We start from the raw sequence: 14,386 nt of genomic DNA, 5'->3' as shown, positions 1-14,386 counted from the left end.
AAAACACAGACTCACAGTGATTCATTTGCAATATCCTCAGCAACGTATGCGTTCGAATAACTGTTGTCTTCCTGGGGCGATGTGTGCTTTGAATGCTTCAAGGGGCCTGTCTGGATTAAGCAAGCACTCTAATCAACACACTAGGTTATTAAATGTGTTGAAAGGGGGCTATCTATGTCGAATATAGATCCAAGTGTAGGTGTGAACGGTATCCTCTCATCGATCCACAGTTGTCTTTCGAAACCTTGCTTTTGAGTCAGACGGCTCTGACTTGGCACCGATAACCTATTCACGTCAAGTAATCAAAGTTGCCGCGACTGTTGTGTCAAGAATGAAGCCCTCCTGCTACTTGTCAGCTTTCCACTGAGATAACGGGTCCAAAGTCCACAGTAGCTTGAAGTTCAGAGAGAGAGAGAGAGAGAAACAGCAGGCCGAGGCAGTAGAGAGCAGTAGAAAGTAAAAAGAACAGGAAAGAACAGGGCAGGAAAGACGCACAGTGGGAAAAGAGAAACATGCGCAACAAGATTGCGCCAACAACTCATCGCCCAGAGAGTCTGCATCGCATATTCCTCGATGAGAGCCTCGCCCAACTTGTTGATCGAGCCTCCAGTGACGCACTGCTAGTCGCTTGCTGGAGACATGGCCTCTTCTCCTGGGTATCCATACATAATAGACAAAGAAACCCGTCTCGGTTCTCTGAGAATCAAGACTCGGAGGGAGGCAAGGCATCAGGTCGACTGCATTCTGCGGTGGAGAGATCCACAGGAAGAAAGGGGCGGCAAGTGCAGACATGAATAAAAGCGACAGGGTAAAGGATGATAATGAGAGAGTATATCCAATGAACTTACTTATGCAGTTGCCTGTCACTGTGATGAACGTGTAATCCACACCAGCACTGGGTATAATCTCGCGCCTCTTCCTGCAACCGCCGGGAACGCTCAAGCTGCGTGAGGATTTACCACCAAGAGTTGCACCGTTTGGTCAGTTCACGTCGATAGGACGACTGTCAGACTTGAATCGTCTAGCTCTTGGCCTCTCACACAGTCAAGCGACAGATGAAGAGAAAGGATGTCTGGAAGATCTCACGGTGAAGATAACGGATAATTTTCGAGATCACTCGTCCGACTCGCATGAATCGACGAGATAATGCAAGCAAGACCCGGGTACAAATCGTTAGTGAGGCCGAAGACCTGAGGGACCGGCTTGATAGATATTCGGTTCCAGATATTGGGTTAAAGACGCTTCGCGCATGTCATGTTGTTTTCCTAGATACCCACACATCCGCGCACGACGCCCGTTTCCCCGTCGATTCCTGCTAGCCTGGCCTTCCCAAGTGTCCAATAACAATCCTGGTAAGCATGCGGCGGAGTGTCTGCAGAATCTTCGTTGTGCACAAGGCTAGATGGGTTCAACTCGCTGGATTAAGCTCGGAGGGCAAGGACTGTTCTCGCCACGAGTTCTTGGTGAAATTGGAATCATGCCAGGGCCAGCAAGCCAGATTCGTTGTAACCGAATGAGGAAGACTACAATGGGTGGCAGCAGCATGAAGGGGTCCAACCGTAGGACTTTGAGACGTCAGGATCTTTTCTTCCCTCTTCGTCTTTCTCAAACTTTTTCTCCCCTAGTTTTTTTTTCTTTTTTTGAGGGGGGGGGGAGAGGGGGGGGGTTTCGCCCTTCTCCTCAGCCAAATACTGTCATTCCTCTGTGTTTCCCTTGTTTCGGTCTTTCTCGTTTTGCACAGGAACAATGCAACGATCTTGGTAATGGACGTCGTTGCATCATCTCATATGGTGGATGTAAATCTGGACACTGTCAGAAGGTCGAGTGCCATTGGCCAATCTGCATGTTACATCCCTCTGGCCCAAGCCCCAGGCAGAATTTAAGCTGCACAAACTCTGAGTAGGTCCAGGTGAAGGGTACCCTAAAAAAATCCTTTAACCTGACTGGATGATTAATTCAGTAAGATATCCTAAACCGATCATTTCCAATACAGTCAGCTGTTCTTAGCGTCGACAGCCGGCAAACGGGAGAGTGCAGCATATGGGAGATCAAAAATAAAAAAAAATAAAAAAATAAAAATAAAAAGATGATAATAATAAATAAAATAAGATGGAACTAAGGAAATTAGTATTGTAGATCATCAGCCCGAAAATCCCGTGCAGAGTGACCCCAGTCGCATGACGGGGATTCGGTCGAACTACTACTAGTCGTAGGCAGTAACAGTCTAGCAGGTGGCCAATGGCCGTCGGAGGTCCTCGGAGGCAGCCTAGGGTGAAGCGCTAGACAAGGACAGAAATGGGCCTAGTAAAGTCAAGACTCAAGACGCAGTGCCTCCTGAAAGGATTGTCCCAAATACACTAGAATATTGGGTGCTCTCCCAAGGCACGAGCAAGTATGACTCTTGCATGAATGGGAGATCAGGCGATCGACAGTTCGATCGAAAATCTTCGTTCATGTTGCCTGTTTGCTCACCGACACAACCGAAACTACCGAATCAGTCATGCATCGGGTGTAAAAGCACTAGACCAGCGATTGTGGGATGGTCAGAGTGTGTCTCGAAGAGTCCCAAGCTGAGCTGTGTGCCAGTGGTAGAAGTGATCGCTGTCTATTGCAGTGATGCCTGGGATTAGTACATTGGCCTCGGAACATGCAAAATGAGCGCATAAGAAAGGGAAAAGAAAAAAAGAAAGAAAGACGAGAAAAAGCAAAAAAAAAAAGAAGAGCAAAAGAAGAGACGGTACCGTACCCCATTGTCCATACATACAGAGTGCACAGCATGTTTTCCAGAAAATCGAGCTTCTGGCCCACAGACAAGGGAGTGAGACAGGACAAAGAAAATCCACGTAAATCGGTATTACTGTATTACCGATAATCAACCATCCTGGGCACAATTTGGTGGTGGATCGCCCACACTCATCACAGTCAATTATCAAAAGTCAACTGTGACTCTGTGACTTCTTTTCATGAGGGATCATCTGGTGGCTGATTGATCATCCAGGCATGCAGGAAGCTAGTTGGTTCCAATGCAATATGCATGGTCCTTGAAGGGGTGTCAGGGTCATCTCATTGGTAGGGTCTCAGGATTTGAGATTGATTTCAGCACCAGGGTGTAATAGTGGTGGGAGGCATGTCGTGCAGGATGTTGTCCCTGAGTGGACGAATCCTATAGTAACATTGTAGGATTTGTACAAGGGAGGGCGAACAAGGAGGTGGGGAAAAGGTTGCATCTGCGAGCAGGGGAACCAAAAGGCCCCATTGTCATTGGGGGGGAGTGTCAACAATAATCAGAGCAGAGAACACATGGTTCAGGTAGATAGATCGATCAAAAGCAATCAAGACTAGAGACAAGTGAGATGGATTCGATTATAATAGCTTGGATTTCAGTATTGATATGCTGTCTTCAGGATGATGGTGCTGGTGAAAGTTGATGAAACTACCTTGAGGCTTGTCTGTCCTTCTTGGGAGGTCTGGCTGAGACGCGGAGTATGGATAGCGTGGAGCTAATCCTTTTCTGATTAGTGTTATCAGGCTATGTTTTCTAGTCACAACTGTTAAATGGAGCTATTCCTGATTAGGGATCTATGGCACGTGTGCCAAGTGTCGGTTACCTTGGGACAGGACCATCAAAGACCAGGTCACATGTTTCCCAGTATCATTTATTATTATTATTATTATTATTCAGATTTCAGATCCGTGATTATTATTACTATTATTACCTTACTATTATTCTTATTATCATTATTTACTTACTCTCAGTCCTCAGTAACTTGCCCCAAAACACCCATGTACCTCTACACCAGTGCACCATATCCTACTTGAAGCCTCAGCTGAAGGTTGGTCTCAAAATAATCGACCACACTCCTTAACTGTCATGTTGATCATGATCATAATGACCTCATCTCGTCCATCTTCCATCATCCATCATCCATCGTTCCATTTCAGTATTCTGTACTCCGCATATTTCACCCTCACTAGCGGTATTACCATTGTTTCAAAAGGGATTTGCCGTTTTTGCAAAATCCAAAACATTCATCTTCACATTCTTCGAGCTGAGCGCTCTGCCTTATGTCGACTTCTCGGATGTCCTCAACTCCGTCCGAAGTCATCACTCACGCCAACAGTCGAGAACACACACTATCTACGGAGTAGATACTCACTTCTTGGAGCAAATCTTTCTGGACTTTGATAGACCCCAGGACACTACTTGCTCTAACTTTGAACTAAGGGAGACTAAGTGAGGGAATTCTAGCTTCTGGCTCCATGGTTCCTCCACTAACCATAGCTAATCTTCACTACGACTCTCACAGAGTTGCAGTACTAGCACTGGAACAGTCTAGCACTCGGACTCCAGACTCCTCCATATCTGGTCCCCACTTCTTACTGTGGTGGATTACGCAGTCAATGAGCACTAAAGACATTCTATATCTTATTAGGTCGGTTTGAACGATCTACGGTCGAGCAATGCCTCATATCAACCTCGCATCGATAATCGGAACCACGGTCTGGTCCATTGTCCCCTGTTGGAATGTCTTGAAAACTTCAAATCCTGTTCGGAGGAGCTAATTTTAACTACCAGGTACCTGGCAGCCCAGCGCGCTCGGACCTGCCTGACTCAGGTCTTTTCCAAGCTATCAACGTTCCTCGTCCATCTTCCCAGGCTCTCCAGATTCTTTGGTAATGGTGGCGCGAGAATTTCCTTCCTCCTGACAATTTCCCTTGTGCAACGATGATGGGTATCAGAAGTGGAGCTGCAACTGGCCGATGATAACAGTTGAAGTCCAGATGGCACTGGAATGGGCTATCGCCAGGACTGTGTAAAGGACTTCAAACTAAGCGGAGGCCTAGGAAAACAGCTCATCAGGTCGTGGGGTGGAAAAAGAATGGGATTCCGTATCGGTTTCTTGAGCAGGAAATAATCAGGGATATAGCCCTGGCTCTAGATCACCCTTCCAGTGACTAGAATCGTTCGCAAGTTGTCAGCCTCGAATTTTGGAGAAGCAATTGCGCCCAAAGAATCGAGCAACACTGGACCAGCCCCCCCCACGGGCATCATCCCAATCTATTTACATGATAGGTGTGACAAACAGAACAGGAGCCAGCCCCCTCGCCTTCGCACCTGTCGGACCCGAGGAGTCTGTGGGAGAAGACCATACCGGAGTTATGGAGGAGGTGACGACTCCTGGGCCGATTCTCTTTGGATATCAGACCAGGTTCCTGTTCAGACACCATGTCGCTTTCCGTGCGCGATGGCAAACTGACTGGCATTGCGTGTCAATGTATATTCACAGCTGAGCTATGCCGCTTTTCAACTGTGTCATATGCTGCCAGCAGAGAGCCAACCATGCCCCCGACTACAACCAAAGCCCTGTTAAACTTTCTTCAGTGTGAGTGTCTATGCCATTCTGATACTAGTGACTTTCCTCCTAAACTCGTGAGGTCCTTTACGCATCCTAGAATCCGTCCATGGGCTTTGCCCTTCAGATCCTGCATGGCTAACCAGGGATTCCCTCGTGGCTGGAATTAATTCAGGACTACGCGTTATCTGGCCCAATACGCCTTGTGCAACATAAGATAGTCAGGTGCAATTAGATGGTGGATTCCATGGCCGCGAATCACCTTGACCACCAGACCCACTTCTCGATGATTTGACCGTCGGAGGGAATACACTGGGAGCCTAAGCGATATTTCCATAAACTCATCTCAGTGCTAGATGACTTGAGCTAGTCGTATAGTCCATCGGGCAAATATTTGACTTTGATCAAACCCAGGACGCGGTTCAGCTTCCGGTTGGTAGCATAGCCCTCGTGAGCGCTTCCGGCTACCGCGATTGAGATCACGCTTGGAAAGTTTTGTGACTCTCAAGTGCGTTATGGTCCGTATCATTCTGACGGGGTGGAATAGAAGTCTATCATGATTCATGAGAGACATCACCGCTTTTGATTGGACAAATGAATGCTGAAGAACATTCGATAGCGAATATGCTGATTTCCGCTGACCTTCAAAAACTTCCCTATCTGGAACAGCACTGCCTATCTTGGTCGTCGGGTCACACAGAAATGTGCTCGATAACCGGTAGCCCATTGTCTCAGACCTTGACGGTCCTGCTTATGGCAGGGCACATCACCATTGTTAATTCGCGATCTGATTGACCCAGCATTATCTGCAATGTAACAGAGCAAGAAGGGCTATCTCATTAATAGGTTACCTTCTTGACCGTTGGCTTCCGAAGGACAGGAAGTGATCTGAGCATTACTGCACTTGACCCTGTCCGGGTGTGACTCTCGGATGAAACTACAATGCAACATTTGAGCGGCCCCTTCATTTCTTGGAAGAACAAAACTCCCCCGATCTCCCCAGCTCTCCCCAATTGAAGCTTTTTGGCCCAAGACTGCTTGCTTCTTCGGGTCGTTGCTCAGGTAGCCAAGAGAAAAGACCCACAAGATCTGTGAGCAGGCAGATTCATTGAGTTCCTGGACTTCATCAACAAGGCACCGGTCATCCCCACCAATCAATTGGGCAAGGGTACTATTCTCAAATCTTCTTTTATCTGGGAGCTCAAAAACATATGCTGCACCACCTACGTCGCCCCCCGGTGGCGGCAGTACGTCGCTCGGCGAACAGAGAAGAAAAGGCCGGGTTGTCCAGCTCTGCCAGACATGCCAGCTGAAGTTCCTTGACGCGGCAAGCATTTGACTCCTTGCATCGACCGAGCTCTTTCTGCTCCATACAACGGTTCCGGCAGGTTTAACCATGCCCAACGCCTGATTTCTAAGAGACCCATACGGTATACCTACCCACCCTGGTCTGTAAAAAAAACGGTCTGTATACAAATGAGGAAATAGTCCGCTAAGGTTCCGGCGGTCCGCAGCCTGGATGGCTTCGTCGGCTTGTCGCGGTTGATAACAATGAGCAGCACCGACGAGGACTCACCGGGGGAGGGGGGGGCTCGTGTGCTTTCGACCAACAAGCTAACTAGGTAGGTCGGCCAGGAGCCAGGGGGGTTGGGGATTGCGATGATAACCATGGAGTGTTATGGATTTAGAAAGAACTTTTTCTCATTTTTATGCGCTTGTAGCCCTAATGCAGTAGCAAATGGCGAAAAAAAAAAAAAAATATCAGGTCCCCTCTTGAAACGATTGCTTTTTTTCTTTGTATGGAATCGACGCGTCTGTGTCAAGCATGTGACGCGGCGAAATGTCTTTTGGTAATCATCATTATCGACCGGATCATACAATACAAAGAAAAAAAGAAAAAAAAAGGAAAAAGAAGAAAAGGTGGATGGGAGAAAGATCTTTAGCGCCTGAAGCAAGCGCTGCCAGACGAAACAGATCCAAGATGTCATGAAACCGAATAAGACGAGAAAGTAGAAATCTAAGTTGCCCTCTTTGCGAACTCGACGCGGAGAATCAAATGACGGTAACCGACTAGAAAGAAGTCAAAAAAAGTTAGCAACTGATATCGCCTTTGCTGTATTGGAGGAATCAAAGAAGGGGGGGGGGGGGTGAACGTACAGCCATCCATCTTTTCGCAGGCCCGTGCAGCGTCGGACCGATCTGCAAAGCTGATGAAAGCAAAGCCCTTGGCTCTCTGGGTTTCTCTGTCTCTGGCAAGGAAGACTCTGGTGACGCGACCAAAGCGCTCGAACAAATCCCGGATCTCTGATTCTTCCGCCAACTCGCTCACCTATTGTAAGATAGGGAAGTCAGTACCATTTTTGGAGGATGCGAAAGAAGAGAAAAAAAAGAAACAGTCGAATAAAGCGGTGGATCGATGGAGGAACATACGTTTGTAACTCTCAGAGTCGCCAGATCGTCCTTCTCGTACTTGCCAGCCATTCTCTCGCCACCGCTCGCAGCACCTTTCCGCATATGGGGAGGCACGTAGCTGGAGGTTCCAGCACCAAGGCCACCAGCAGCGGCCTCGTCCTCGGCACCGGGCTCTCCGCCGGCAGCACCAGTCGACTCGTCGACAGGCGCCATGGTGTCCTTGAACGGACAGCGGGCAGTGAAATGCTCTCCGCTGCAAATACGACACTTGACCTTCTTGTCCTTGAGCTGGTCCTTGATGCTGCCCTTCTCGCCGCCGGCCTTCTCAGCCTCAGCGGCCTGGGCGCGCCAGTTCACGCTGGGACGGAAGACGATGTTCTCGCCGACGGAGGTGGTGTCGAACGAGGGGCCGGCGGCGTGGCCCTTCTCGAGACCGAACTTGGCCCACGACCGCCGCTCGGCGACCTGAGGGTTGACGTGTTCCCTCACCACGGTCGTCTTGATGCGGCGGGTGACCTTGACCTTCTTGCCCTCGTCGTTGAAGCGGTACGAAACCACGGTCTTTGTGCCATCTTTGTTGGTGGTGACTTGTTGCGGGGGGAGCGCGGAGGGGTCATCGAACTCCTCGTCGTCGGCCCAGTCGGCGCGGCTGGAAATTTTAAAAAAAAAAAAATAGGGTCAGCGTTCGGTCCGCCATGTCAGGTTTGGTATATCGAGATACTCACTTTCCTAGTCGGGACATTGTGCGTGAGATGTGGGTGATGTTGCTGTCTGTTTGCTGAATTTCTGGGATTTCCACGAAAGGTGAATGAATCCGTTGTGGATTTGTTCAGGGCGGCGTAGAGTTTGTGGCGCGTCAGCCTGTGTGGCTGGTGCCAGAGAACGAGATTTGAAGTCACGTGATCTCTACTTGTACTTAAATCAAACATCGAACATCAACAAAGCACTTTGATGCAAATTTCTGGATGTCATTGATCTGCCCTTGGTCTGGCATTTTCAGACTCCTTCTTGTTAATTACCGCATTCTAACTTGAGTTGGCTCTTTCACGGTGTGCTCCATGACTTACTTTGAAAGCTGATTGAGTCCACCAAGACTCATCTTCCAAAAGGCATCTCATTATTTACTCCAGCACGGTGGTTTTTAATCATGCCTACATACTTGGTTCATGGAGGGCAGAGTCCATAAAGCATAGTAACTATTGCTCGGCTCGAGATATACAAACCAAGTTCTGGAAGAGCTTGAACATAAACGAAATTAATTATATATATCTATGCTACATCATTAAACAAATAGACACTACCGACCAAATATCTTCAGCTCGATAGGTCGCAGGGCAGCATAACTCACGCCCGAGAAAAGGAACGCTAATTCAAAGCCAACATCACCGCCAAAGGTCGCCTCACCCGCATGCAGGGCGATGGGACCTACCCACCACGATTGGCTCATTCCGGTGATCATTCCGGCCACTCCAAACGCAAAGGCAACGGAGGCAGCAATTCCATGAGGAAGGCTCTCCGGTTTGTCATATAGCTCAGCTTGATAACCCTCAAACCCACGCTTGAAGACGAAGTGGTCTACAAGCGCGATTCCGCTATATATGGCCAGCCAGTATGCGATGAAGGTCATGAAGTTCTCCAGCACAGTTTCGAAGTGAGAGTACCCAGGGATGGCGATGGCCACAGAAGCACAGGATCCTAAGAACACCCAGATGAAGCGTGGCACGCGCTGGGAGCGGCGGCTCAGGACTTGAAGGGTCAAGGCCACGGAATAGATGTTCGGGCAATTGTTGGCAATGATGGAGAGCGCCAGGATGACGAGACAGAATTTCCCGAATCCCCCGAGAGGTTCCAGCACGGCACTCAGCAGGCCTCCGTTGCCCGAGGCCGCGTAGCCCGCTGCATATTTATTGTTGCCATCATCGATTCCTGTGGCTGATATAACGGCGATTCCGAGCATCTGAGTAAACAGAAGAGGAACGATGAGGCCAAGCCAGGTGGAGAAGAAAATCTTGCGGCGACTGCGGTCAGCTGGCTGGTAAACGGTGTAATCGGCAGCATAGCTGGTCCATCCAGTGGCAAAGCCGTATACCGTTGAGCCAAAGGATAGGACACTGCCAAGCTCCGACACCCCGACTCCCATAGGCAAGTTTCTGAAGTCGCCGGAGTGGGCGAAGGTTCCGAGGACGATCAAGAAGACGATGAAAGTGGGGATCCAGCTCCAGTATTCATAGGCATGAACGACTTTGTACCCGGCAAATGTGACGAGAAGTGTGCAGATAGCAATAATCAATATACCAGCGAATCCGGGAACGTTGTTGTTGACTGCTTGGATGAGCTGAGCACCGACGATGGCGTTGGCGGCAGACCAGCCCACGCAAGCCAACACATTCAAGATCGCAACTAGAGACGAAGGAGGTGAGCAAGAGTCTACCCCTCCAGACATAGAGAGTCACATACCGAATTTGGCAGGCCACCATCCAAACCAGAACCTTGTAAGCACCATCTGTCGCAGCCCAAAGGCAGGACCAAAGCATGAGAAGAAGCAGACAGTCATGACACCGAGGAGATTGAAGAAAAGGCAGACGAGAATAGCATCGACGAAGCCAAGGTAGAAGACTGATTTGGCGAGAACGCCGATGGCGAACGAACTGACGACCATGTTGGCTGCCAGCCACTATGCGGGGGTTAGTCTGACGGTTGTCTATGATCCGACAACAGCGGGCAAAAGACATACCATGCTGCCAATGTTGAGATACGATGTGTCCGTCCGCTCATTATCCGGTACGCGCTCGATACCCCGTTGCTCGATGTTGAGCTTTCCAGCCAGTCGCTGTAACCTGGCATACAGCGAGGTGCCATATGTAAAGGTTTGCCCTGGCGCCGCGTCATCGCTGCTACTGTCGAATTGTACCCTGTTGTCGCTCACTCGAGCGGCTTTCTCAAGGTCCTGATTATAGATCTCGGCCATCGTGCAAGAATCTATACACCTGCACGGTGTTGCAGTAGACTGAGATGGGATTGCGCAACCTTCACCACTGGAGGAAGAGAGATGGCGTTGGAAGTAAGGAGTGGGGGGGGGAGGGGGTGTTCAAAGGAAGAACTTCGAATCTTCGATCGTCCAGAGATGAAAATGGAGAGGAAGAGTAGAAGCAGTGAGTGGGCTATCACATTTTCGTTCACGCGGGTTGGTAGTCTAGTATATATTTAAATACACACTGACTGAGAGTCATGTTCATCCACCCCACAAGCTCCAGTTCCCGCATGGCCCATTCCATGGGGCAATCTAGGAAGACCTGCACCGGAAGACGTATGATAGGGATCGTTCGATGTCAGAATTGATAGACTGATAATGTAATTGTACGGACTACAGAGTACTAACCCTTTGGGCTCCACACTCAGTTCCATCGAAAGAAACACAAAATGATAGTTGCGAACCAATCACTCTTGATGTTCTGCCGTCTTTCGTAGCCGAAACCACGATAGTACTCTTCTCACTGGCTGATGGAGCAGTGTTAAGCAACACCAGCGCCACATGGTCTCTGCGCCAGGCACTATCAGACCCATCAGTGGTGAGTGGTGAGTGGTGAGTGGTGAGAATGAGAGATTCCAGATAAGACCTGCGCCCTCTTGATAGTCAGTCCAGATAACAATTAAATTCTAACAATCACTGCTTGATAAACTGGTCGGATTCCTCTGACTGATGGACGGCGTATCCCGGACATCCACGATAACAAAGTGATTGGCACTGGTCTGGCTCTAGGCTGGAAGTGTCCTGGTCTACAGAGCAGAGTACTAACTATCATTGTGTCTCTCATCCTTATCGCCGAGCAATTCCCCATGGAAAAAAAAGTAGCTTCACATTTCTTCTACTTGACATCTAGACAAGTATATATATGATATGGCTCGAAATGCTTATGATTCAACTTGTAGAGGATCTAGGCCAACATCTGGATGGCAACTGGGATAAGTATCTGCGATGTCTCTCAGTCAAGATCTGACGAAGTTATGAAATACAGCGACTCGCTGAGAACGATTCGCCATCGGTTTGATTTGTAGTCATCGCTTAGTGAGCAACGTCCAGAAAAGGGCTTTCTGTGCTGGTTGGGTTCTTGGAGAAGAACCGAAGCCGTCCAAGAGATTTCATACTCTTCATTTGCCCCCCCCAACTGAACCTCTCCCCTGACTTTTCACGCAGACTAGCTGGTAAGTACCATGATGGTTGAAGCATCCCAACTGTCCATGTTAGACGGCTGCCTGAGGCTGATGTGTAAACAAGGTGCCTAGATAATGTAAGCCTACTAGACGAGTACCGCAATTTATATTATCAGTGAGCTTGGCTCTTGCCACTGCTTGAGAAAGACTGAAAATCATCGCTTCAATTTTGGGTAGTCACAATGCAAGAACTAAGCCGCCACGTTCAGACATTAAAGGGATGGGCAGGGCATCAACTGGTTATACAAAAAGCATCATAAGGTATAGTGTAATACAGAAAAAAAAAGAAAAAGAAAGAAAGCTGTTTACAGCTTGGCAATCATCTTGTTGCCCTTCTGCAGGAGAGCGGCAGCGTCCGTCACGAACTCATCGACGATAGCCTTGGCCGACTTCTTCTCGTTGACGACAGCGGAGACCTTGCCCATCAGGAAGGGACGGGCATTGTCCAGGGTCTCATCATCAACGTCGTCGCCCAGCGTCTCGAAGTCGTGCTCGACGGGGATGACACCCTTGGCTGTCAACTCCCTGATCTCTTGCTGGCGATTCTCCTCCCAGTTCTCAATGTATGCATTCTTGCGAACCCGCAGGGGACGGCCCTAGATGCTGTTTAGTATGGATATTCCTGATCGATCTTTGGAGGTCAACTTACAGTGAAGATGATCGTGCGGATGTTGTCCTCGAAACCGGCGGTGCGGACAGCCTCCTGGTGAGCCTTGGGAGCACCAGCCTCATCGCACAGGATGAAACGGGTACCGACCCAGACGGCGGAAGCACCCAGCATCAGAGCCGCGGCAAGGGAGTTGCCGTTGAACATGCCACCGGCAGCAACAACCTGCACAGGCTCGCCGGTCATGGGGCTCTTCTTGCCTTCGCAGAGCTTGACAACGGTCGGGATGAGGACGGTGGTAGGCACATCACCAGTGTGGCCACCGCCCTCACCACCCTGAGCACAGATGATATCGGCACCAGCATCGAGAGCCTTTTGGACGTGCTTGGGATGACCAATCATGTTCATGTAGAGGATTCCAGCAGAGTGAATCTTATCGACAACATGCTTGGGAGGAACACCGACAGCGGAAACGAAGAGCTTGGCGCCGCTCTCAATGATGATATCGACCAGCTCGTTCAGCTTGCCCTTGGTGTAATCGTAGCTAACACACCACTGCATCAGCACCTCGACGCCCCAGTGATACTGCATTTATCAAACCAGTGCCGGGTGTTCTCACTTGGTCTTGCGAGCGCTTCCTCCAACCTGGGGAAGCAGAAGATCAACACCAAAAGGAGCGTTCTTGTCATGCAGGAAGCTCTTGAGCTCGGCAATCTGCTCGCGAAGCATGTCGGGAGTATAGCCGACACCACCAATAACACCCAGACCACCAGCGTTGGTGACGGCCGCGGCCAGCTTAGGACCAGCAGCCACGTTCATGCCTGCCAGCAGCACGGGGTGGTTGATCTTGAGCAGATCGGTAAGGGTAGTACGGATCTTCTCTATTCCAGACGCAAAAGATCAGTATCGACGCGTTCTTCTCCATGATACGGAAATATGGGGTTGAAGACAGAAGGAATAGGAGCAGTAGAGCTTACGAGGAGAGGCCATTGTCAACGATGGTATATCCAAAATCTATCTGGATCATGGATCAATAATGCTCGATAGATAAGAAGGAATGATCTGGAAAATGCGGAGGATAATTTGGGGCACCAGAGCTAGTAATAACCGGATCTAATATAGGGAGAAAGATGGGGGTGCCAACCGAGGAGGAGAAGCACATAGCATGATCATGAGCACAACAAGCCTCGGTTGAAGCTGAGCTGTTTGGCCCCGAGCGAATGCGCTTGCACTGCCAACTGCCGAAAAGCTCCCCCCAAAGAGGCCGGCTGGCTGACTAACCCAGGGGGAGTTGGGAGCTGGGGAAGGTGGATGCCTCAGGCTGCAGGAGAAGCTCAGTCACGTGGTCGAGAAGGCAAAAGCTCACACGTGACCATCTGTCAGGAGTCCTGATCGTGACGTACTTGAACATTGCCTCTAGACTCTAGACTCTAGGAAGGAATTCTTATCCTCCAGCTCATTTTCGTTGGCGCGTGGATCAGTCAGTATGAGTCAATGCTTGGCTGCTCGCTGGCATCCCAATGCGGCGCTGACCTCTGCTGTATATGGGTCCCGTCTGTGGGAATCTTCTGGCGCCGGCTTGCTGCTATCCAGACCACTCGCAAATGACCTGGTAGATACTTGGAATCCAAACAGCGCAAGGTCCCATCAGACTCAGACAAAGAGGCAGGTCTTCTGGTTCTAATTCCCCTTCGAGGCCCCGCGCCGAACCACCTTGTATCTCGAGCCTAATATACGAGTTGATAGATATCTGGCCACTTCCGTGACAAGTACGTATTTCTAAGCCACGACATGGGTTGAG

General features: G+C 49.6%; 3 protein-coding genes across 3 annotated transcripts, besides 3 other annotated features; all 3 read right to left on the bottom strand.

Moving 5' to 3' along the window:
• Positions 1-2,050: 2,050 nt before the first annotated feature.
• Positions 2,051-2,105: a microsatellite.
• A 1,551-nt stretch (positions 2,106-3,656) lies between these two features.
• Positions 3,657-3,743: a microsatellite.
• Positions 3,744-7,371: 3,628 nt separating this feature from the next.
• Positions 7,372-8,508, bottom strand: tif35 (translation initiation factor eIF3 core subunit g; the record flags this gene model as incomplete). Its single annotated transcript, XM_001275292.1, has 4 exons — positions 7,372-7,424; positions 7,512-7,683; positions 7,785-8,415; positions 8,492-8,508. The coding sequence occupies 4 exons, from the start codon at positions 8,506-8,508 to the stop codon at positions 7,372-7,374; spliced, it is 873 nt and encodes a 290-aa protein (XP_001275293.1).
• Positions 8,509-9,063: 555 nt separating this feature from the next.
• Positions 9,064-10,734, bottom strand: ACLA_068940 (cytosine permease; the record flags this gene model as incomplete). Its single annotated transcript, XM_001275291.1, has 3 exons — positions 9,064-10,166; positions 10,224-10,440; positions 10,501-10,734. 3 exons carry the CDS (start codon positions 10,732-10,734, stop codon positions 9,064-9,066), a joined length of 1,554 nt encoding a protein of 517 aa, XP_001275292.1.
• A 598-nt stretch (positions 10,735-11,332) lies between these two features.
• Positions 11,333-11,361: a microsatellite.
• Positions 11,362-12,283: 922 nt separating this feature from the next.
• On the bottom strand, positions 12,284-13,575 carry ACLA_068930 (nitronate monooxygenase; the record flags this gene model as incomplete). The annotated part of the gene is made up of 4 exons (XM_001275290.1): positions 12,284-12,574; positions 12,628-13,129; positions 13,205-13,466; positions 13,563-13,575. The coding sequence occupies 4 exons, from the start codon at positions 13,573-13,575 to the stop codon at positions 12,284-12,286; spliced, it is 1,068 nt and encodes a 355-aa protein (XP_001275291.1).
• Between the last annotated feature and the right edge of the window lie 811 nt (positions 13,576-14,386).

Source organism: Aspergillus clavatus, genomic scaffold (assembly GCF_000002715.2).
Source record: "Aspergillus clavatus NRRL 1 1099423829791 genomic scaffold, whole genome shotgun sequence".
Lineage (NCBI taxonomy): Eukaryota > Fungi > Ascomycota > Eurotiomycetes > Eurotiales > Aspergillaceae > Aspergillus > Aspergillus clavatus.
The sequence above is the reverse complement of the archived record's forward strand: the minus strand, read 5'-3'. Positions and strand labels throughout refer to the sequence as shown.